The sequence below is a fragment of the Artemia sp. Qi Xiang Cuo genome, chromosome 1, assembly GCF_049724085.1.
Source record: "Artemia sp. Qi Xiang Cuo chromosome 1, ASM4972408v1, whole genome shotgun sequence".
Classification (NCBI taxonomy): domain Eukaryota; kingdom Metazoa; phylum Arthropoda; class Branchiopoda; order Anostraca; family Artemiidae; genus Artemia; species Artemia sp. Qi Xiang Cuo.
In genome coordinates this window covers 81,557,789-81,576,998 of record NC_142794.1, presented here as the reverse complement: position 1 = coordinate 81,576,998, position 19,210 = coordinate 81,557,789, and the positions used below count along the sequence as shown (strand labels likewise).

At 36.0% G+C, this 19,210-nt stretch overlaps 1 protein-coding gene across 1 annotated transcript in view; it reads left to right on the top strand.

Moving 5' to 3' along the window:
- Positions 1 to 15,455, top strand: part of LOC148956797 (solute carrier family 53 member 1-like) — a 40,711-nt gene extending 25,256 nt beyond the window's left edge. Inside the window, exons 2-5 of the mRNA XM_089087346.1 lie at positions 2,252 to 2,516; positions 8,868 to 9,071; positions 11,970 to 12,191; positions 15,392 to 15,455. Of these exons, the coding sequence (XP_088943472.1) occupies positions 2,252 to 2,516; positions 8,868 to 9,071; positions 11,970 to 12,191; positions 15,392 to 15,447 (747 nt within the window). The 3' untranslated portion in view covers positions 15,448 to 15,455. The remainder of the gene's footprint in view (positions 1 to 2,251; positions 2,517 to 8,867; positions 9,072 to 11,969; positions 12,192 to 15,391) is intronic.
- The last annotated feature ends 3,755 nt before the right edge of the window (positions 15,456 to 19,210 follow it).

Sequence of the window (19,210 nt, the reverse complement as noted above, 5' to 3'; positions counted from 1 at the left end):
TTATAAAGATGTATTATTCGGGAAAAGTGGAAAGCTTATCAAAAACCTAGCATAACTTAAGAGCAAATAAACATAGAATGTTCTCAGAAAAAAAGCTCTAAACCCTAATGACGCTAAAAGAAAGGTTTTGAAAAATAAAGTAAACACGGTACCCTGGGGATTTAATCCTATAATCAAGTTAGTTAGTTATATATTTAAGTTAGTTAGGAAGTTGAGTAAGTTAGAAAAATTTCCTTTAAATAAGAATGGGATATATTTCACTTTTAGATATATACTTTAAGAAATACCAATGAAATACAATGAAACCAAAGCAAAGAAAAAATTAAAAGGTATAAAAGTTAATACATAATAGTACATTATATATCAGTGCTGAAACAGTCAGCAGTAAATATTAAGAATAATCTAAAAAAAAGTGATTACTTCAATAAAAATTAATCTGAACACTTTTTTACTTTTTTTGTGACCGGAGAATTCCTTAACTGCAATTCAAATAAGAAAAAAAAAAACAATCGATTGCGCGGATAAGGAACTTGTCTTGACCTAGTGGACGTGTCAAAGTAAACTCGACTCGTTGTCCAGAATTCAGATGCGTATTTTTGTCAGGTCTAACAGGGGATGGCTTTGGAGCCCCTAGCTTTGATTTTGAATAACAAGTCAGATGCCTATTCCGTGGAAAAGATTTGAGTTCAAAAGACTTTATGTCTTTCTTAATGACCATCAGCAATACAATTTGAAGAAAAGCTGGGGTTCAACGATGTCATATTCCTTGCAGACACATTTGAAAAATCAGTGACTTAAACTTCAAATTTATTTTCTTCTGGACGACATGCAGTCATCCAAACAAATCCTTTTTTTGAAGAGTCGAACATCATCTTTTCAATCATTTGTAATTTAAAAACGCTGTTGATTTATTGTTTGAATAGCTCGAAGAACAAGATCCTGCTAAAATTGAAATAAATTAAGTACAACGAACAGAGTCTTGCATATGCGGCAAAATCGCCGGTTTTTGGAACAGTCAGTAGTAAATATATCACGGAGGTGGGGGGGGGGGAGGAAGTAGCAGGGTGACTGTTTCTCCGTGATTTGGGTGCAGTTTATCTGTTTGTTATGTTGTTATACTTATTCAAATCTGAAGAAAAATTGGAAAAGAAATGTCTTCAAGATTCTAGTTTACGAACCAGAAGACGTACTTTTACCCGGGAGGGAAGGAGAGGGCACAATCTCAAAGAAAAAAGTTTATATTTTTTTATCCTGAGAGTTTAATTGGGACACGTCTGTAAATTCTTAAAGATCCATAGTCTATTCTGCTTTTTTTTCTTGGGAATTTCACCGGTATGAAATGTCAACGTTTTTTGCATCATGTTACAGATTTATAAAACCAAAATTAATGGCAACATGGATTTAAAGACACCTAAATCCTTAAGGAACTCGGTATTAATTTTTCCAGCTGCTAACAATAGTTGTCTGAAGTAATAGATTTGCTAAAGAAACTGTTGAAATGGAAGCACTCGTATGTAAAAGCTCTACGGAGAAAGGGGGGTACATTTTTTCAAAGGGCAAAGACATCGTATTTTTTTTCTTTGCATTTCAACTGTTTTATCAGGATTTAGAGGTGAAATATATAAGAAAAGTTTCCCGAGGGGGGAGGAAGACTTGCACGTCTTACTAGCTGATACACAAAAATCTCTTCAAGTGAATGATGGCTCACATGGCGAAAGATTACTTAGATTATTTCTGGACTCTTACCAATTTTCTAGCTAGTAGCAGCACTTCAGGTTCTTGCATTTCCCTTATTTATGCTGAGATACCTGCGCATCGGGAACAACGGTGGATGTTGGGAATGGCTGATGTACCTACAATTTTACGCTCTCTCCTAAAGGTTGAATCAATCCGTCTACCTGTGGTGTCCTCTATTTCTCGATCTTCCTGTTTTCACTCTATTCATTAAAGAAAATGAGCCAATTTTTTTAGCTAACAATTTTTCCTTCTGTTTTCTCAAATGTGTAAATGTTACCCCGAATGTTCGAAATTTGTTGAAAGTTGACATTCACCGGTGAATCCTTGTTTTTTATTTTTGTCAAAACGCTTTATGTTTCTGTAATCCAAAGGTGTGTTGCACTTAATTTTACAAAAAAAAAGTTATTAGTTAACAAAAAAAAGTTGCTAACAATTGAAATTTATATCTTTGATACGGAAATTGTATAAGCATATTCTAATGTTTTGCTCTAGTTTTCTGTTTTTTTTTATTCAGATGCTGAAGACGGATATCGGAGCCAAATGGAGACAAGAATATGTAGACACTGCTCAATTTTATGTGGACAAATCAATTGACTCGTTGTTAGCTGATACAAAAGAAATGTGTACTGAAGAATTGGAGAGGGGTGATCGTCAAAGAGCAAGGAAATGGTTGAGAGTACCACCTCTTGGACAAGCGAAGCCTCAAGAGTGGACTACCTTTAAAGTTGGACTTTACTTGGTAGCATTCATTGCTCTTTTTATTATTGTTATATTAACAGGTACTACTCTCTTATTTCCTTGTATACTATACTTGCTTAGTTGTTACTTTCTACTTATATTAGTATCTTGTTACCCTAAATAGTATACAGGAAAGGTAAAATAGATAGAAAACCCAAGGGTCTCGTACAGTAAAACAACATAACACCGTAGCAGATGGTACATAGCACAATGCAATGCAGTATGCATAGACTAAGCGTTCCAAAAGACGAAAGTTTTCAGTAAAGTCAGACTTTCTAATGAGTGAGCGTTATTTATTAGAATTTTCATGATGTTTTCAGAATTCTTGCACAATACTCAATTACTGCTAAAAAAAATTCGAAAATTAGGACTGCAGCGCTTAAAAAAAAAAAAAAATCTAAATATACTACGGATTTTTACCGTATGTATTTTTTTTTAATCAGAATGTAATCAGAATTGAGTTAAAATTATTTTGATGGAAATGTCTTTCGAGTATAAAATTTTGTGTTTTGGAAAAAATCTGATAATTTTCGATTGTGACATAAAAGTGGCTTTGCGTAATATTTATGAATAATCTAAAGACATATAGAACTTATAAATTGCTTTTCATCTTAAAACTATTTAAAGACGCTTGGCATGTTTTAGTCACTTTTAAGACAGATTGTAATATCTGGTTCGTAATAGATCTGGGGTTCCTAATATTTGTTCTGGTTTGTAAATTGGGGTAATTCTTCAATGTACTTTCTGGGCAGAATGCCTTTTATTAAACGAACAAAATTATATCAATGCCCTTTTTTGAACAACTTTCTTACCGCTTTCAAAGAAAAGCTTTCTTAAAAGGTTTAAAATATTTTATGTTTAATACCCAACTATAAAATATAACTTATCATGTATGAACAGTTAGGGAATTTTGAGGATAAAATCCCGTATGAAAATAAGTAGATAGTAAAAGTAAAAAGCTTCCCATATTTTAAAATTAAACCGGTACTTTTTTATAGACAAATTCGAGGTTGTATATTAAGGCGCGTTCTGTAATTTGCAAACTAAAATCAAATTTATTTTAGTCCCTTTTCTCCAAACGTACTGAAACATTTGGTTTGCATATGATAAGCTGCAGAAGTGTGGTAGGTTTCATTGTCTGTGGTTTCACCTCGTAAACAAAGATAATACCCTCAGTTTTTCGCGAACCCTTTTACTTCTGCCTTAACTAGTAATATCTTATCATAGCACAAATCCATCCTTGCGAGGAGTTAATCCTGTGTAACCGACTTTGTATTAGGATTCTTCTTCTTCTTCAATTTAAACAGCAGGCGGGCTTTTCAGTGATACTATTTAGCCCTTTTCTTTTTGCTTCACTCTTTGGGCTACAGAGCTACTGGCTTGATTGCCTCATGGTTATTAGATATTTTCAGATCTCTTTCAGTAGATCTTTTGACTCTAGGAGTTCAATTATGAGTTGATAGATGTCGATTTCTATGCTCTGTGTGCAGGTATAGTTGGCTGGGCTCTTGGCTGATAGTGAGATTTTGTGGTGTTTGAAGCATTTTAACAGTTTACAAAGCAATGTATGTTGTGCAGACGTCAGCATATTACATTCAAATAGGCAATGATCAATTGTTTTATTATTCATATTACAATGCTTGCAAAGAGGGGACAGGGGAATTGAACCACTTGAATTAGAAAACTTGAATTACGATTAGCTGTTTTCCACCTTCAATTCGTCTACTTCTTCTCTTTTGCGTCACTTTTCAGGGTATGCCAACTTGAATAGAAGGAGGTTTTGTTTAAAAAGAAACATTTATTTTTACAGAGTTTTATTCGTCTTCGAGTATAGGGGTAATCCCTCTCTAAGATGAACATGAAAAGGTTGAAGTTGATGATATTCCTTTTTTTCAGTAGCTCTCAACGTTGTGTCCGGCAGTGCTTCTATTTCTACTATATTTTAGAGTAGACTACTTTATATTGAATGTTTCTCCTCTAATATTTTTAGACCTACTTTGGTAATTTATTTCTACTTTAAATTTGGATTTTCCACTTTTTTCCTTGCCGAACCTATGGATTTTTGCTACGGAAATAGGAATTTTGGATACAACGGTGGGATTTCAGCAAAAGCGATTGACAAACGTTCTTGTTTTTGTCAGAATTGGATAGACCCGCGAAAACTGAAACAAAAAAACCAACGCAGAAGGACTGAAGGATTAGTTTTTGGAACGGGGAGGCATCCATCAAGACGCCAAGTGGAGTGCTAAAGTTCACTAGCGTTCTTCATGTCATTCGGCTTATATTTGGACTTCCCTGCTCAAATGTCGTTGTGGAAAGGCTTTTCAGCGTCCTGAAAACAGTAAAAAATGAAAAGACGAATGGGCTCAAAAACGTAACTTCGGCAGTGACGATTTCTGTCAAGTATGGGATGAAGCATAAAGACCCCCTACGTTGGCCGGGATTTTAAAGATCAAATGAAGTCTGTGAAATCCGATGTGACTGCGTCCGAATGCGTTGCTTTTTTAGGCATTGGAAAAGACAATGGGGATTGCGACGACAACGGTGACTCGGGGTATTAATCTTAGTATTTGGTGTTGTCTCTTAAATCGTATTATTTGGTAATTCTCATTAAATTCTTCTGAATACAAATTAAAGTGCGTCTTCATTCGTCATTTTCTGGAAAACTCCAAGGCAGGTAGCAGTCTACAATAGTTACAATTGAATAATTCAAAAGATAAAAATGCAGGTGCGGTCCTTAAATCAAGCTTTAAGTGAATCATTTTTGCTACTATACTTTGCTTCAAATTAAAAACTCAATTTAAAAAAAAGGCAAACAAAATAATCCGTGGAAAAGAGACCGGTTGGATATCATTCATGTCAATTCTTCGTACCAATTCAAATAAAAACGAGGGTGTTGCGAAAATAGTAATAGAGAAGGACAAAATAATGGCAAAGAAAGACAAATAAGTAACATATATTTAAATGGTCCAGAGTCTCAGATCTGGACCCGGAATCTTCAAATCAAAACTAAACTTAACTAGTCAATAAATACAAAGCATTGTTTTAAACATCAAAAGAGCCTAATAAGTCCTAACTTGTAACTTGGAAAGAAGTCAGACAATGGGGAAACTTCTAGGGATTTTCCACTAGCCTTTTAGGGATTGAAAAAATTTGAAGTGAAACACTAGTAATAAAGCGTAAGAATCAATTTTATCAACATTCCCATTCAAAGAGTAAGCACGATAACATAATTACTTCCAGATCGTGTCCTACTATAATTCTACACTTTTTTTTGTACTTAAATACTTTATTTCAACATCAGTGGAATGGAAGCACTGGTGTCCGGTTAGGCTGCGTTAAAAACTGGATTTTCGTAAAAAGGGGAAAGCTTTGCATGTGGTTATCAAACAAGTACCTGGTAAATATGTGGATTGTGCATAAGCCAACTGGAGAGTTGTAGTTAACCTTAATTTTGGTTTTCATGTTTGCATTACTTTCATCACTAAACATTTTTTTTACAAAAAAACATTTTTTGTAAAACAAAAGGTTGCTTTGTTTTTTATTTTTCTAAAATGGAATATACTAAATCTACTAATGTATTAAATACAAACGAAATACAAAGTCCTTTTACCCACCTCCAAAATCCCCCAAAAATACAGGCTAGGCACGATAACATCACATTAATTCGTTACCCAAATAAGCACCAAGTCCAATCCATAAAAACTAACTCCGGGGGAGTTGGCTGTGCTTAAAAGGTTAATCCAGAACCCATAACTAGAACCATGTGCGTAGTAAATTCTAAGTCGACTAATCAAAACACATTTTAAATCAAGGGAAGGCGAGGTATTGAACCTAAAATGATTTAGAGAAATAGATTTAGAGGGGTTTAATCTCATGCCTGAATCCGCTAAGTCGTCTGCAATACTATTCAGGATGTTCTTCAAGAAGCTGACCATACCTTTCAGCTCTTATAAATTAGCCAAGAAGATATGGCGCAGTGAAATATCGTGTTTTGGCCATGTTGAGGTAATGGTATTTAAACGCGAAAACATGTACTTGATCCACTTTCGTACTACACTCTTCATATATCGCGTTAGATATTTTGACTAAGAATGTGAAAAATAGATACTACTAATAATATATTAGTATTATTTAGTATATTCTATTTTAGAAAAAAAAATTACGCTTATTAAAACGTGTATTTAAATCAAATCAACGGTGACACTGGCTGTTATGCCAGAACCTTTGATGAGTGGTCAGAAAAGTTATATATAAGTACATATAACAATTTTAATAACAACATGCAAGTTCGGGTGTATAATGCTTCTCCCAAAAATGTATAACATTCAGAAGATTTGTTTAAAAGACTTTCTAAAATTCTTAAAAAGTTAAAACAAATAGTTGCAGTGTACCGGGAATTTTTTCGTAGGTAGCAAGTCTGAATTGGGTACCTAGGGCATACCATGGTCCTAGGGGATCAAAGGTAAGTAAAGTGTCAAGCAGAGGCAAATTTTGTATGAAATGTTGGTGCATTTCGCTCCTAAAACGGTATATTACTTTGCAGTACAGAAATTTACCGGAATCTGATTCAACTGGCTAACTGATATTGCTTTACCGGTTGTTGAGTTCGAAAGAAAGTCTTGATACAAATGGAAGTGGCTTGAAATCGTGCTGAGCTTAGAATTCGGATATGTTTAGCTTAAAGTCTTACATTCGTCATCAATTCTCAGCTATTGGAGTGATGGTATCCCCCAGGAATCAGTGCAAGTACTTCATAAATCAGCAAACTTTCGGATTAGAGTTGCTCTGATAAACAATTCGCAATGACGAACACTTTTTCCAAAGCTGAGATAAAAGAGGTCAAGTTGATTACGTCCTTTTAGTCTGTTTGCGTCACACGCTATATCATCTTTAGAACTGTTAGAGATTGCAGTTAGTACAGCAACAATGCATTCAAATCTGGCCTTTACATGGGGAATTAAGCGGGCTGTGCAAAACCAGCGAGTCGACTGTTCTCTCAATCTTCAAGACTGTTCGCCCCCCCCATAAGTCTAGATTTCACAAGAAAAGGTTTTTAGTACAGCAAGACAATCAAAACAAGGTCATCGAAAGTTAGGAGTTCTACTCAATAGCTGTTAAAAATGAAACTCAGGAATTATAAATAAAAACGATCAATTAGCTGGTCTTGCTGGTTTAAAATATCACATTACTAAAATGAAAAATAGCTATGAATTAAGAAATGACAAGGTAATTTTAAAAGTATAGAAGTGACTTGGTCTCCCCCCCCCCCCTTCTAATGGGAGAGAGAGAGAGAGAAGGATTTATTGAAAAAAGACTTATCAACAAAAAATTATTGCTGCCTCTCCTAAAAAGCGAAGCTTGTCCGTGGGGGAGGTAGAGAAAACCTCGAAACAAAAAGAATACTTAGCCGCCGACACCACTAATACCACCACACTAAACAATAAATACAAAATAATATCTAATATTATACTTCCTCCGGGAACATCATATCAACAAAATATCAAAATAAATAAGTCAATCAATCAGTCAAAACTCATATTCAGCAAAAGCCGTTAGTTAATGATTTTCTAAATATATTGAGGTCTCCAATAATCTTGATATCACTATTTAAACTTTCGCATCTCCGCGTACCTCTATAAAAAACAGAAAAACATGAACGGGAAGATATACCTCTAGGTACATAGAAGTCCTCACTACCCCTTGTATCGTGAGAATGAACAGTAGACCTAATGGACAATAAATCACCATAACAACGAGGCTGAATATCCTGCTGCTGTCCAAAAATAAACCACAATACGTAGAACTCATGAAGGCCTGCAGCCTGCAAATTTTTAAAATTGGATAAATTTATCGAACAGACTTAGGTGGAGATATACCGGCTAAAACTCTTACTTCATGATTTTATACAACTCTTATTAGTTATAGGTTAGAAGAAAAAGTAGAGAGCCACGTACTCGAACAATAAAGTATATACGGGTATATTAAAGAAAAATAAAGATGGCAAAGGACAGATTTGGGAAAACAATGTTGAAGTTTCTTCATTATACCTAAATTTCTTGCCAGCATTTTGCTAGTTAAAGTTACATGTTGCTTAAAAGATAGAGTTTCATCTATTACAATACCAAGGTATTTAAAAGACGCAGTCCGTTTTATAACGCCATTGGACATATCTAATTCCTTGATCTTTGGGTAAAAGTTTGGTGATCGCGAGATCAATTCTACTATTAACAAATTAAGTAAAATTAATATTCCTCTAGGAGATATCTTTTCTCTGTTCTTTTGTTTTATTTCTCCCACTAAAATATAAACAGAACCACTGAATGAAATATCAAACTTCGACTTTCAATCTGCTATTTCAGTTGTATATTGTCAATTTTTTCTCCTTTCAGGTCTATGGCGCCGAGAAACAATTGGCTGGAACTTATTTTTTCGCCTATATAGAGGACCTTTTTTGATAGTAGTATTTTTATTTTTCATTGCTTGCAACGTGTCTGGCTGGCGAAGAAATGGAGTCAGTCATGTGCGCATATTTCATCTTGATCGTCGAAGCAGTCTCACTGATCAACATCTGTTTGAATTGGCAGGCCTTTTTGGTGAGAAGAAAGTTAATAATTTCAAGTCTGACCAATTTTAAGCCTTTTTTAAAGTTGTATACACTTTTAAATGCATTTACGCGTGCAGCCTCTCATATTCTTTGAACAAACATTTCTTTCTTGTACGCTTCATATCTATTATACTTTTGACCATATTCTTGCAGGTGCGAACGTATAGTTGAATGTACGGTTGAATGTATAGTTTCAATCAATAGTACTAATACTACTATTGAGCCGGGTCGCTCCTTACTTACAGTTCGTTACCACGAACTGCTTGACAAAATTTCTTTAACATTGAAGAGATAACTAAGTGACTTGGACTGCTCTCACCCCTTAACAAGATTATCAGCTCCATGGAGTTAGAAAATGCGATTAGACTCCCATCAACTGCAGTGCAAAAGTAAATTTAGCTCTTTGGCTTGAATTTCCTTTTTTGAAATACAATTTACTTTTGGCATTTTAACTACGCTAATTACTATTAGAATTATATTAAATCACGCCATGTAGTATTATTTGTGCCTATATATACAGACAACAAGTACGGCCCCCCGGTTTCCAACAGTGCAAGTGTTCAAAATCTTTCTTCAAATGCCAAATCCAATCCAGTCAAAAAAATCCAATCTCTGGTATTTGAATGTCTTCAGGTAATTGCGTAAGATTTAATCCTTTACAAAATATATGTGACCTTCACTGGCGGATGCTGAATGAGGGCTCATATACTTCAGAGAGGGCTCACATACTTCAGAGAGGGCTCACTTGATTGGAAATTGAAAGTTGTAGTTCACTTTTTAGAGTCAAAAGACATCCAAAGGCAACTAGCCCCCCCCCCCTCCCCACACACCCTTTTCCCCCCAAGCCGATTCGAATTTTTTTTTAAAACACCTGTTTGATTAAAAATAGTTTAAGGGTCAGATAAGAAAAACTCCTGTGTCGACGCAACTCTCAAGGGCCCGGAGGCAGGCATTGTAAGTGATGCTCTGGGAGCATAGATAGTTCTTAACAAACAGTTGGTAGCGTATATTGCTATTCACAGTAAAACAGTAAATCTCTTGAAGAGTGCAGAAAACAGATACCATTTAACTCTAGTTCTGAATGGAATTACACAACACAAGATTGAGTCTATGAGCATGGCAATTAATGTAAATTTCATGTGGTGCAAATTCTATAATACAGGCTTGCCCACCTGAAAAGTGGCCGCTAATGACACTGGTTTGGTATTTTCACAGAAAAATTAAAAAACAACAAATTTTCACTTCCTGGATGTTGAACAGTAAATTCCCCTCCCCCCATCATAGATTTTCTTGAATTAACATCAATTGATATATTCGAGTTTTTCTTTCATTGCTCAGGAATTTTCCGGTATAGCTCTCATTTGTTATCTTTTTTCACCATTTTTATAAGTTGGTTCAAGCTAAAATCCCTTCCTGTTGATAAAACCTTTCGTTTGTGAAATCGAAATTTTTGGTGTTTGATTGTTGATAAAATTTCTTTTTAACTCTCTCATTAACAAATCTTATCCATTCTCCAATTTTCGTTTTGTAAGGACCTTTGGTGTATGAGATAAGTACAGTCCATCAAGATTTGTAACGCTTCTTTGAATTTTTCCCCTTTTATATAATAAATTTTTCTTGTCTTTCTTATCTTTCCTGAACTCTAAAAAAATTAATGGTCGAAAATTCCCACTTTGATTTTTTTCAAAATTCTAGACGCTAAATTTTAAGACAATTCCAGAAACAAAATTCATGAAACCATTTTGAATGAAACCAAATTTCAAATTTAACGTGTTGACTGGAGGCAAAGAAGAAAAAGTACAAAGAACTTGCGAAATCCCATATGGTCTGGTGTCTATTAACAATAATACGTCTATGGCTACTAGGAGCGCAAAAAGTTCACCGTTGTAAAAAAAATAGTGTTTTATTTACAAAGTCCAGGAACAGAGAAGACTTGAGTCACACACGACAAATAATTTTTTTTTTTGGAAGGTGGGGGGGGGGGGATTATCCTTGCCACTCTGCATAGTTCTGGGTTGTTGTAAATATTCTGAGTTCAAACAGAGACCTATGTCAAATTTAATCGCATATTATTCGTATATTTAATTTTTTGTCTTGTTTTTTTTTGCTGTTACTTTTATTTCGAGGAAAAATATTTAGTGTTTCATGTCGAAGGGATTTTGGAAACGTGCTGGCATAATTTTTTTTTTCTAGAGAATATCCTGACGATCAAGTATAATCAAGTGTAACGAAATTGGGTTTAAAATTTTAATAAGTAAATTACGATATTTACTTTGACCTTTCCTATTTCTTAAAACGCTCCATTTAAGGTGTGAGTAACTAATAATAGAAGAGAAAGGAGGAATGAAAAAATATAGCTGAGGAATATCCTTGCATATTGCTATATTTTGCTAATAGGTAGGTTTTCGTTATATAAATGTTTCAATGAATTATCAAAATAAAATATCCAAATTAGAGGTATTAGAACATTTTTTTTTTTTTTTATCTTGGTAGGTGTCTCTCTACCTTTCATAAATTAAAAGTGCTTCTTGAAATCGTAACGTAACGTTGTATAGAAAATCATTAAAGAAATACAAATAAAAAGGTCTGGGAGTGGGGTATAACCTTGTGTCTTAGGGACAGGGAAGTGTCAATAGAAAACTAACAAAGACTTTTCTACAGTCAAATCAAAGTAAAATCTTGCGACAAAGTGCGTGCGCACAATGGTAAAAAATATAAGAAGCAAAAGCTCAAAAATGTACAAGGGTAGAGAATTTTCTTCGGGAAATTAACCATTCTAATTAGTATTTACTTTTAGTATAGACGTAACAAGGAGGAAGGATTTGACGGGCTATTTCCTCTATTTTCTTTTGTTTTTCTAGTTTCACGAAAGTTTTTTATTTTTCAGAGAACAGTAAATGTTTGCAAGAATTATGGCGGACCCGTCTATTAGTTCTCTGTCTTCCTATCTGGTTTAGACTTGCTCAGTGCCTTCGTCGTTACAAAGATTCAAAGGAGGCGTTTCCTCATTTAGCCAATGGATTTAAGTATGCAACTTCCTTCGGGGTTGTGATTTCATCAACGTTATATGGGGTGTATCCGAATGGATACTACTACAAAGAGGTTGATTGTAAGTTTATATTATTTCTTCCTTATTTTTTTCTTTAATTTATGAAATACTCCTTAGACAAGCTAAAAGATCGCTTGTACGAAGAGACCGTTGGTGTAAATTGGTCTAGTTATTAGATGGAGGAATCAAAATGTAAACAGGTGTATTTCTGGGCCATTGTTTAAGTTTTTTCTGGGAAAGAGGTCCATTTGATGAATTTCGTGTGGATTGGGGATGGGGCAGGTGGCTTACTCGTGTGTTCGCATATAGTATAGTATAGTTTTATTTATACAGGCAATCATATTTTCGAATAAAAATTCCAACTATATGACGCTAATACTTACAACAAAAAAAAGAAAAAACACGAGCCTATAACCTATTAAACACTGACATTTAAAAAGGAACGGACGAATCGGCGAAACGGTTTGTTCTTGGAGCAGGCAATTCCAGTCTCATTTCTGACAAATGTGACTGGAATTGTGACAATTCCAATCACAGTCACTCCAGTCTCACTCCAGAACTGACAAGTCGTCTACATACTTAAACCTGTCCTCAAACTCAGAAGGGACAAGGTTTACAACTGCTAAAAACAACAGCGCTGCAAGTTTCGTGCCTTTTGGAGCACCACACGGGAGCTTAGCCCGTTTGGAGTTGGTGTCTCCAGGGAAAAGGCTGTAGACGCAGTGGAAACGGTCTTGCAAAAAATCTGTCATTAAAGGAGAATATTCCTGCGTGCACCCATCGCACGTAAATTTATCAAAGCTCTGAAATGGCGAATAAGGTCAAAGGCTTTTTGGTAATCCACTAGAAGATCGACAATCGCACTTCCTCGATCAAGCCACTCGACAATAAGGTGATACATTCTCACTAAGTAAACGGTTTCGCTGTTTCCTTTCAAGCATCCGTACTGATATGGGTCAAGAGAAGGAGAAATCTGTGACATCAGCTCGCAGTATATAAACGTTTTTGCCACCTTAGACAGGTTTGGGGTTGTTGAGATAGGTCGGAGTTGGTTGCAAGATTGGGGACCCTTCAGTTTGGTTATTATGCGAACTTACGCTCTCTTCCAAGCACTAGGGAACACTTGCTCTTGGAAACACTGGTTAATAATGGAGGAGAGAGACTTGGCAAGGAAAATAGTGAATTCACGTGACAACTTTAAAGGAAGCTAGCCTGGGAAGGATGCCCAGCTCCTATTCAGCTTCTGAAGCTGCTTATAAACGGCAAACTCGGAAATTACACCTGCATTATCAATCTCTGCTTCAGTAATGACAGACTCGATTTCGGAACTTATGATTGACGGAAAGTTGGTACAGATGCCAACAAAAAAGGTGTTCACTTCCGCAGCCAATAACAAGGTACCGTCCCCTTTCAATACCCTTAAGTCTCTGGATGTCGTTTTACCAGTAGGTTTTTTACTGATGAATCCCATTTGCGTAGATCTGTCCTAAGTAAGGGCATAATTTTGTCTTCACACATTGTCTCCTCGCTCGCCTGTTCAGTTTGACAATATGGTTCCGTAACTTGGCTGAAACAGCTGAATCGTCATTGCTGTGAAGGCGGCAGCGAGTCTTCATTAGGCCTTTGAGGTCACTTATGATTCATGGTTTATCAGTATCTATAGCGGTTATGACTTTTGTCGGGAAATAAGCATGGAACCTCTCCTGAACTAGGCCATTTAGCTTACTGACTTTGACGTTGATGTCCGGCTCGGAGCAAATGTCATCAAATTTGTAGTTGCCAATCCAGTGACCGAACGTAGAAATCGAATTTCTTATTAGTGGTCGTATAGTAATTTTGACTCGTTTGGTTTTGGGGATTGCTGAGTTTGCTTCCCAGAAAATAATAAAATGATCGGAATTCTGGAGGGATCCTAGGGACTGTGGTGCATCATAGAAGTCTCTAAGGTTTGTTAAGATTAAGTCAAGTATGCCGCCAATCTGATGGGTCGGTATTGCGACAATATTCCGCAAATCCAAGACACTGGAAACCCACTGTTTGTTTGGTTAAATTCATCAGCAATCACAAAGGCAGGAGAGGCAGATTTTTGGACATGTTGTCTGCGAAAACCTGTATGTGCTCAATAAGTTCTTTCTTGTTTCTGGGACTCTCAGGGTGCCAAAAACAGGAAACATAGACAGACCGACAGACAGAAACAGACCGAAGTGACGATCAATTACAAGCATCTTCTTGATAAATGTCTTGGTATACGTTCCGTACACAATATCTCATGGTCATGCATAATATTAACTGGATCGCCTAAAAGCTTTGACTGTAGATCGTCCAGAAAGTAAAATCCACCTCCGTCTTCGTGATGACTAAGGCCACGGTCGCGATGAGTATTTAAGTAACCAGTTTAGCCTTTAATGCCTGCTCAGAAGTAATGTCCCATTACTTCTGAAGTCCCATTACCTCAGAAGATAGAATCAGACTCAGAAGTAATGTCCCAGTATTCACTTATTATAGCGATTGAGGCGTTGTTCTACTTGATTATAACTTGGGGTTAGTCAATTTTATTGTTCAGGGAACTCGCGTTATACACGAGTATATTAGGCAACTTTTGTTTAGCTTAAAAACACTGAGGACGTAGAGCAGGTGGCGTAGAGCAGGTCCTAGTTGAAGTGAACATGGTATCTTCATCCCCCTTTTGAGTCTACTTCCACGTTTCCCGCAATGAGATGTTTGATAGATTTTGTGGCTATAGTAGAGCCATCTGGTGACGCTTTAGAAGTCTATTTTGCGTAGGAAATATTCCAAAACATACGTTAAAAACATTTAAATGCTATTCTTGGATTTTTGCCTTCTTCTCACAAAAATTTCTATAGGAAAAATAATGAAAGCTAGTATAATAATGGTGTTGTATACATGTAAATAATCAACTTTTCATGACTGCTTTTAAATATTTCTGAGATTTTTTTGAACGATTTCGCCTCATATAGTGGGATGAATTTAAGGAAAAAACATATTGAGTAAAGAATGTGATGACAGGGACAATTAGATACTGAAATCTCTATTAGTGGCTTGTAGAAAAGTCTTCTCACAAAGACTTCTAGGGACCTTGGAAATTCAGTGGCTCCTCTGCATAGCTGAGGGAAATAATGGTGGCTTTCCCCAATTTTCTGGTGAATTTTGTTAAGAATTTACCTATCGCTTACTTAGGAACAAAACATTATTGTTCGAAAGGAAAGTAAACGCAAATATTCATAGGATATTTTTTTCAGATCTTCCTCTGAAGCTACTCAAAGAATCGATTGAGCTTAAATACCGTGACAAATGATTTTTTTTTTTCGAACCCTAGGTTTACGTTACAGTTCAACTTTTGAAGAATAATGCTTTGAAAGAAACAGCTTGTTTAGTGTATTTGCTTGTCGAAATGAAGTATTATTTTCAAAAAACTATCGTCTCGATTTTACAATGTAAGGAGAGCAGTGCGGTTTTAGAAAAGGTAGAGGATGTGTCGACCAAATATTCACTCTTAGACTAATAATTGAGAAGTGCCTGAGTTTTCAAACACCTTTGGTCCTCAGTTTTATAGATTATGAGGAAGCTTTCAATTTTGTTGATAGAAGAGCTTTAGTAAAGGTTTCATCCTTGTATGGTATACCAGACAAATACATTAAAGTAATTAGTGCTATGTACGAGAACAACACTGCTGCTGTTAAGGTAGGAAATGAGGCTAGCAGCTGGTTTTGTATTAAATCAGGAGTTAAGCAGGGCTGTGTTCTATCCCCCTTTATATAGATTACTTTGATGGATTTTGTCTTAAGGAGCACAGGAAAGGCAATGGGAGACTATGGAATCAAATGGGGAGGAAATAGTTTCCTGGATTTCGATTATGCTGATGATCTAAGCATCCTAGATGAAAGTGTGAGCAAAATGAATGAAGTTTAAGAGGTTTAGTGAGTTCAGGGTGCTAGAATTGGTTTGAAAATTAATGTTAGGAAGACTAAGTCACTAAGGCTAGGAATAAGTGAAGATGAAAAGGTGAAGTTGGGTAATGAAAAGATTGATCGGGTGGGCAGCTTCACTTACCTTGGTAGTATTATTAGTAAAGATGTTGGGAGGAGTGAAGATATTAAAAATAGAATTGCCAAGGCTCAGGGTGTTTTTTCATAGTTAAGAAAAGTTTGTAAGAATTGGAAGATAAGTCTGCAAACCAAGATTAGGATCATAGAAGCTACAATGATGAAAGTGGTCAAATATGGCTCTGAAGCATGAACGCTCCGAAGAGCGGATGAAGATTTGCTAGATGTTTTCCAGAGAAATTGCTTAAGGATTGTTGTGGGTACCTGTCTGACTGACCGTATTTCAAACAATAGGCTATACGATAAATGTGGTTCAATACCGCTCTCTAGGGCTATAATGAAAGAAATGTTGGGGTAGTTAGGGCACGTTGTGCGGATGAAGGATGATATATTGCCGAAGATTGTTCTTTTCGGCCGTCTAGGGCTAAACGGAAAGCGGGTCGTCCTCGTTAGGGGTGGAAAGATGTTATAAAAGAAGATTTTAAGCAAATGGGAACTTCGTGGGCGGGTCTAAAAAGGGAAGCTTTGAATAGATTGGGGTAGAGGAGGGATATATATATACATATATATATATATTTTTTTTTTATATATATATATATTTTTATATATATATATATATATATATATATATATATATATATATATATATATATATATATATATATATATATATATATATATATATATATATATATATATATATATATATATATATATATATATATATATATATATATATATATATATATGTAATATATATATATATTACACATATTTATAAGTAGTAGGTTAAATATGTCACTGAGTTATATATTTATGTATATAACTTATATGCCTAGTCATTGAGTTACACATATTTATAAGCCGTAGGCTAAATATGTCGCTCAGTTATATATTTCTGTATATAACTTATATAGGCCTAGTCAGTGAGTTACACATATTTATAAGTAGTAGGCTAAATATGTCACTCAGTTATATATTTTTGTATATAACTTAGATAGGCCTAGTCAGTGAGTTACACATGTTTATAAGTAGTAGGCTAAATTTGTCACTGAGTTATATATTTCTGCATATAACTTATATAGGCCTAGTCAGTGAGTTACACATATTTTAAGTAGTAGGCTAAATATGTCACTGAGTTATATATTTCTGTATATAACTTATATGCCTAGTCAGTCAGTTTCACATATTTATAAGTAGTAGGCTAAATATGTCACTCAGTTATATATTTCTGTATATAACATATATAGGCCTAGTCTGTAAGTTACACATATTTATAAGTAGTAGGTTTAATGTGTCACTGAGTTGTATATTTCTGTATATAACTAATACAGGCCTAGTCAGTGAGTTATGTATTTTTATAAGTTGCAGGTTAAACATGTCACTGAGTTATTGCCTTTGCAAAACAAAAGTGATCCGTTTATCTGGCCTCCCCCAGGCCATTCAGCATGTCCCCAGGTGGCGATAGGGGAACGCTCTACAGATATGTAGGGTACCTCCATAGGAGGCATGGACCAAGGGGGGACCTTGTCCCTGGGGGTCCATAATAGAATCTGGGGCACCCTTGCCCGGGGTCATAAATACAGGCGGAGGAGGAAGAAGGCTCCTCAAATGTACACTCAAAAGGGCCCACTTGTTTATCCACAAGTTCCATGAGTTGCAAACCTTCTCCCAGCAATGGGTTAAATTGCATGGTGATGCAGAACACCATCGCGGGAGGATCCTCTATAGGATGACAACTGCGGCAGGGCGTAAAATCCAGGTCTATGGACAAAGGCCTCTGCAAAGGGCTACCTCGACCTTTTCGGGGTACCTGCAAGACTAGGGACCTTGCGGTCAACTCTATTCCCACTTGAGGAGTGACGTCCCTAGAGTAAATTATAGCATAGTAAACGACACAGCATTCGCACGGGATTCTGACTAATGGATAATTCTTCTGGGCTTGGTATAATAATTTATTACAAACCCGCTATAAAAAAGAAGCATGAATAAGCGGAGCAAAACAAAATAAAAGAGAAAATAAAGACGAAAACAAATCAACCGAACATAATAATCTACTAAATACAAACAAATCACACTTCAACTATCAAGCAAGAAAGTCGCTGGGAAATCAAATAATAGTGCCCTGTGTTTCACGAGAGCTTGTTTTTCAAAATTCGGCATGAACTCAACAGGATCAGGTATATGATACTTTTCTAGCAGACCAGTGTTACGGAGGTAAAGTGGCAGACCAAGCAGAAACTTTAAATATTTGCAAAAGCCTGAACGGATTCGCAACATATCCGAATTCGATAGCCAATGCCAAACGGGTGAGATGTAGTGAGCAAAGGGAAGAGCGACGGCACGATACAACCTAGCAAGGATATGCTTATTAAATTTAAACTTCAGGGCTGCAAGTTTAGCATACCCAGACCGAAAACCCGACAGAACCTGGTCAACAAAAAGAGCACGCGAGCTTCTGAGGTCGCTTCCATATGTGATACCTAGGTACTTCAACTTGCGGCTTGGAAGTACTACTTGCCCTGCAACGGTAACACGGGTAGCCTCGCGACGGGCAACTTCAGACGGCGCACGCGGGGGTTCAAATACAAGAAATTCTGTTTTAGCAGGGTTAATAACCAGACCAATATTAGTATAACCTCGACTTAGGAGATCGATATTAGCTTGAAGGTTACAAAGCGATGTGCTCACCAGTAATATGTCGTCTGCGTAGCACAGTAGGCTCACATCCATACATTCAGTGTTAAAACCACCGTTAATCTTTTTTGTTACCGACGATGTTAGTGAATTGAAGAGTACAGGGCTTAAAACCGACCCTTGACGCAGTCCCCGGTGAAGCTTAATCGGTTTCGACAGGAGTTCACTACTCAACTTAACACGGATAAGGCTACTCGAATACCAGTGCCATAGGACGGCCGCTACATGTGGGTTCACACCATGGTGCAGCAGGTTCAAAATTAACTTTGAATGAATTACCGAATCGAACGCCACGGACACATCTACTGCACAAATTAA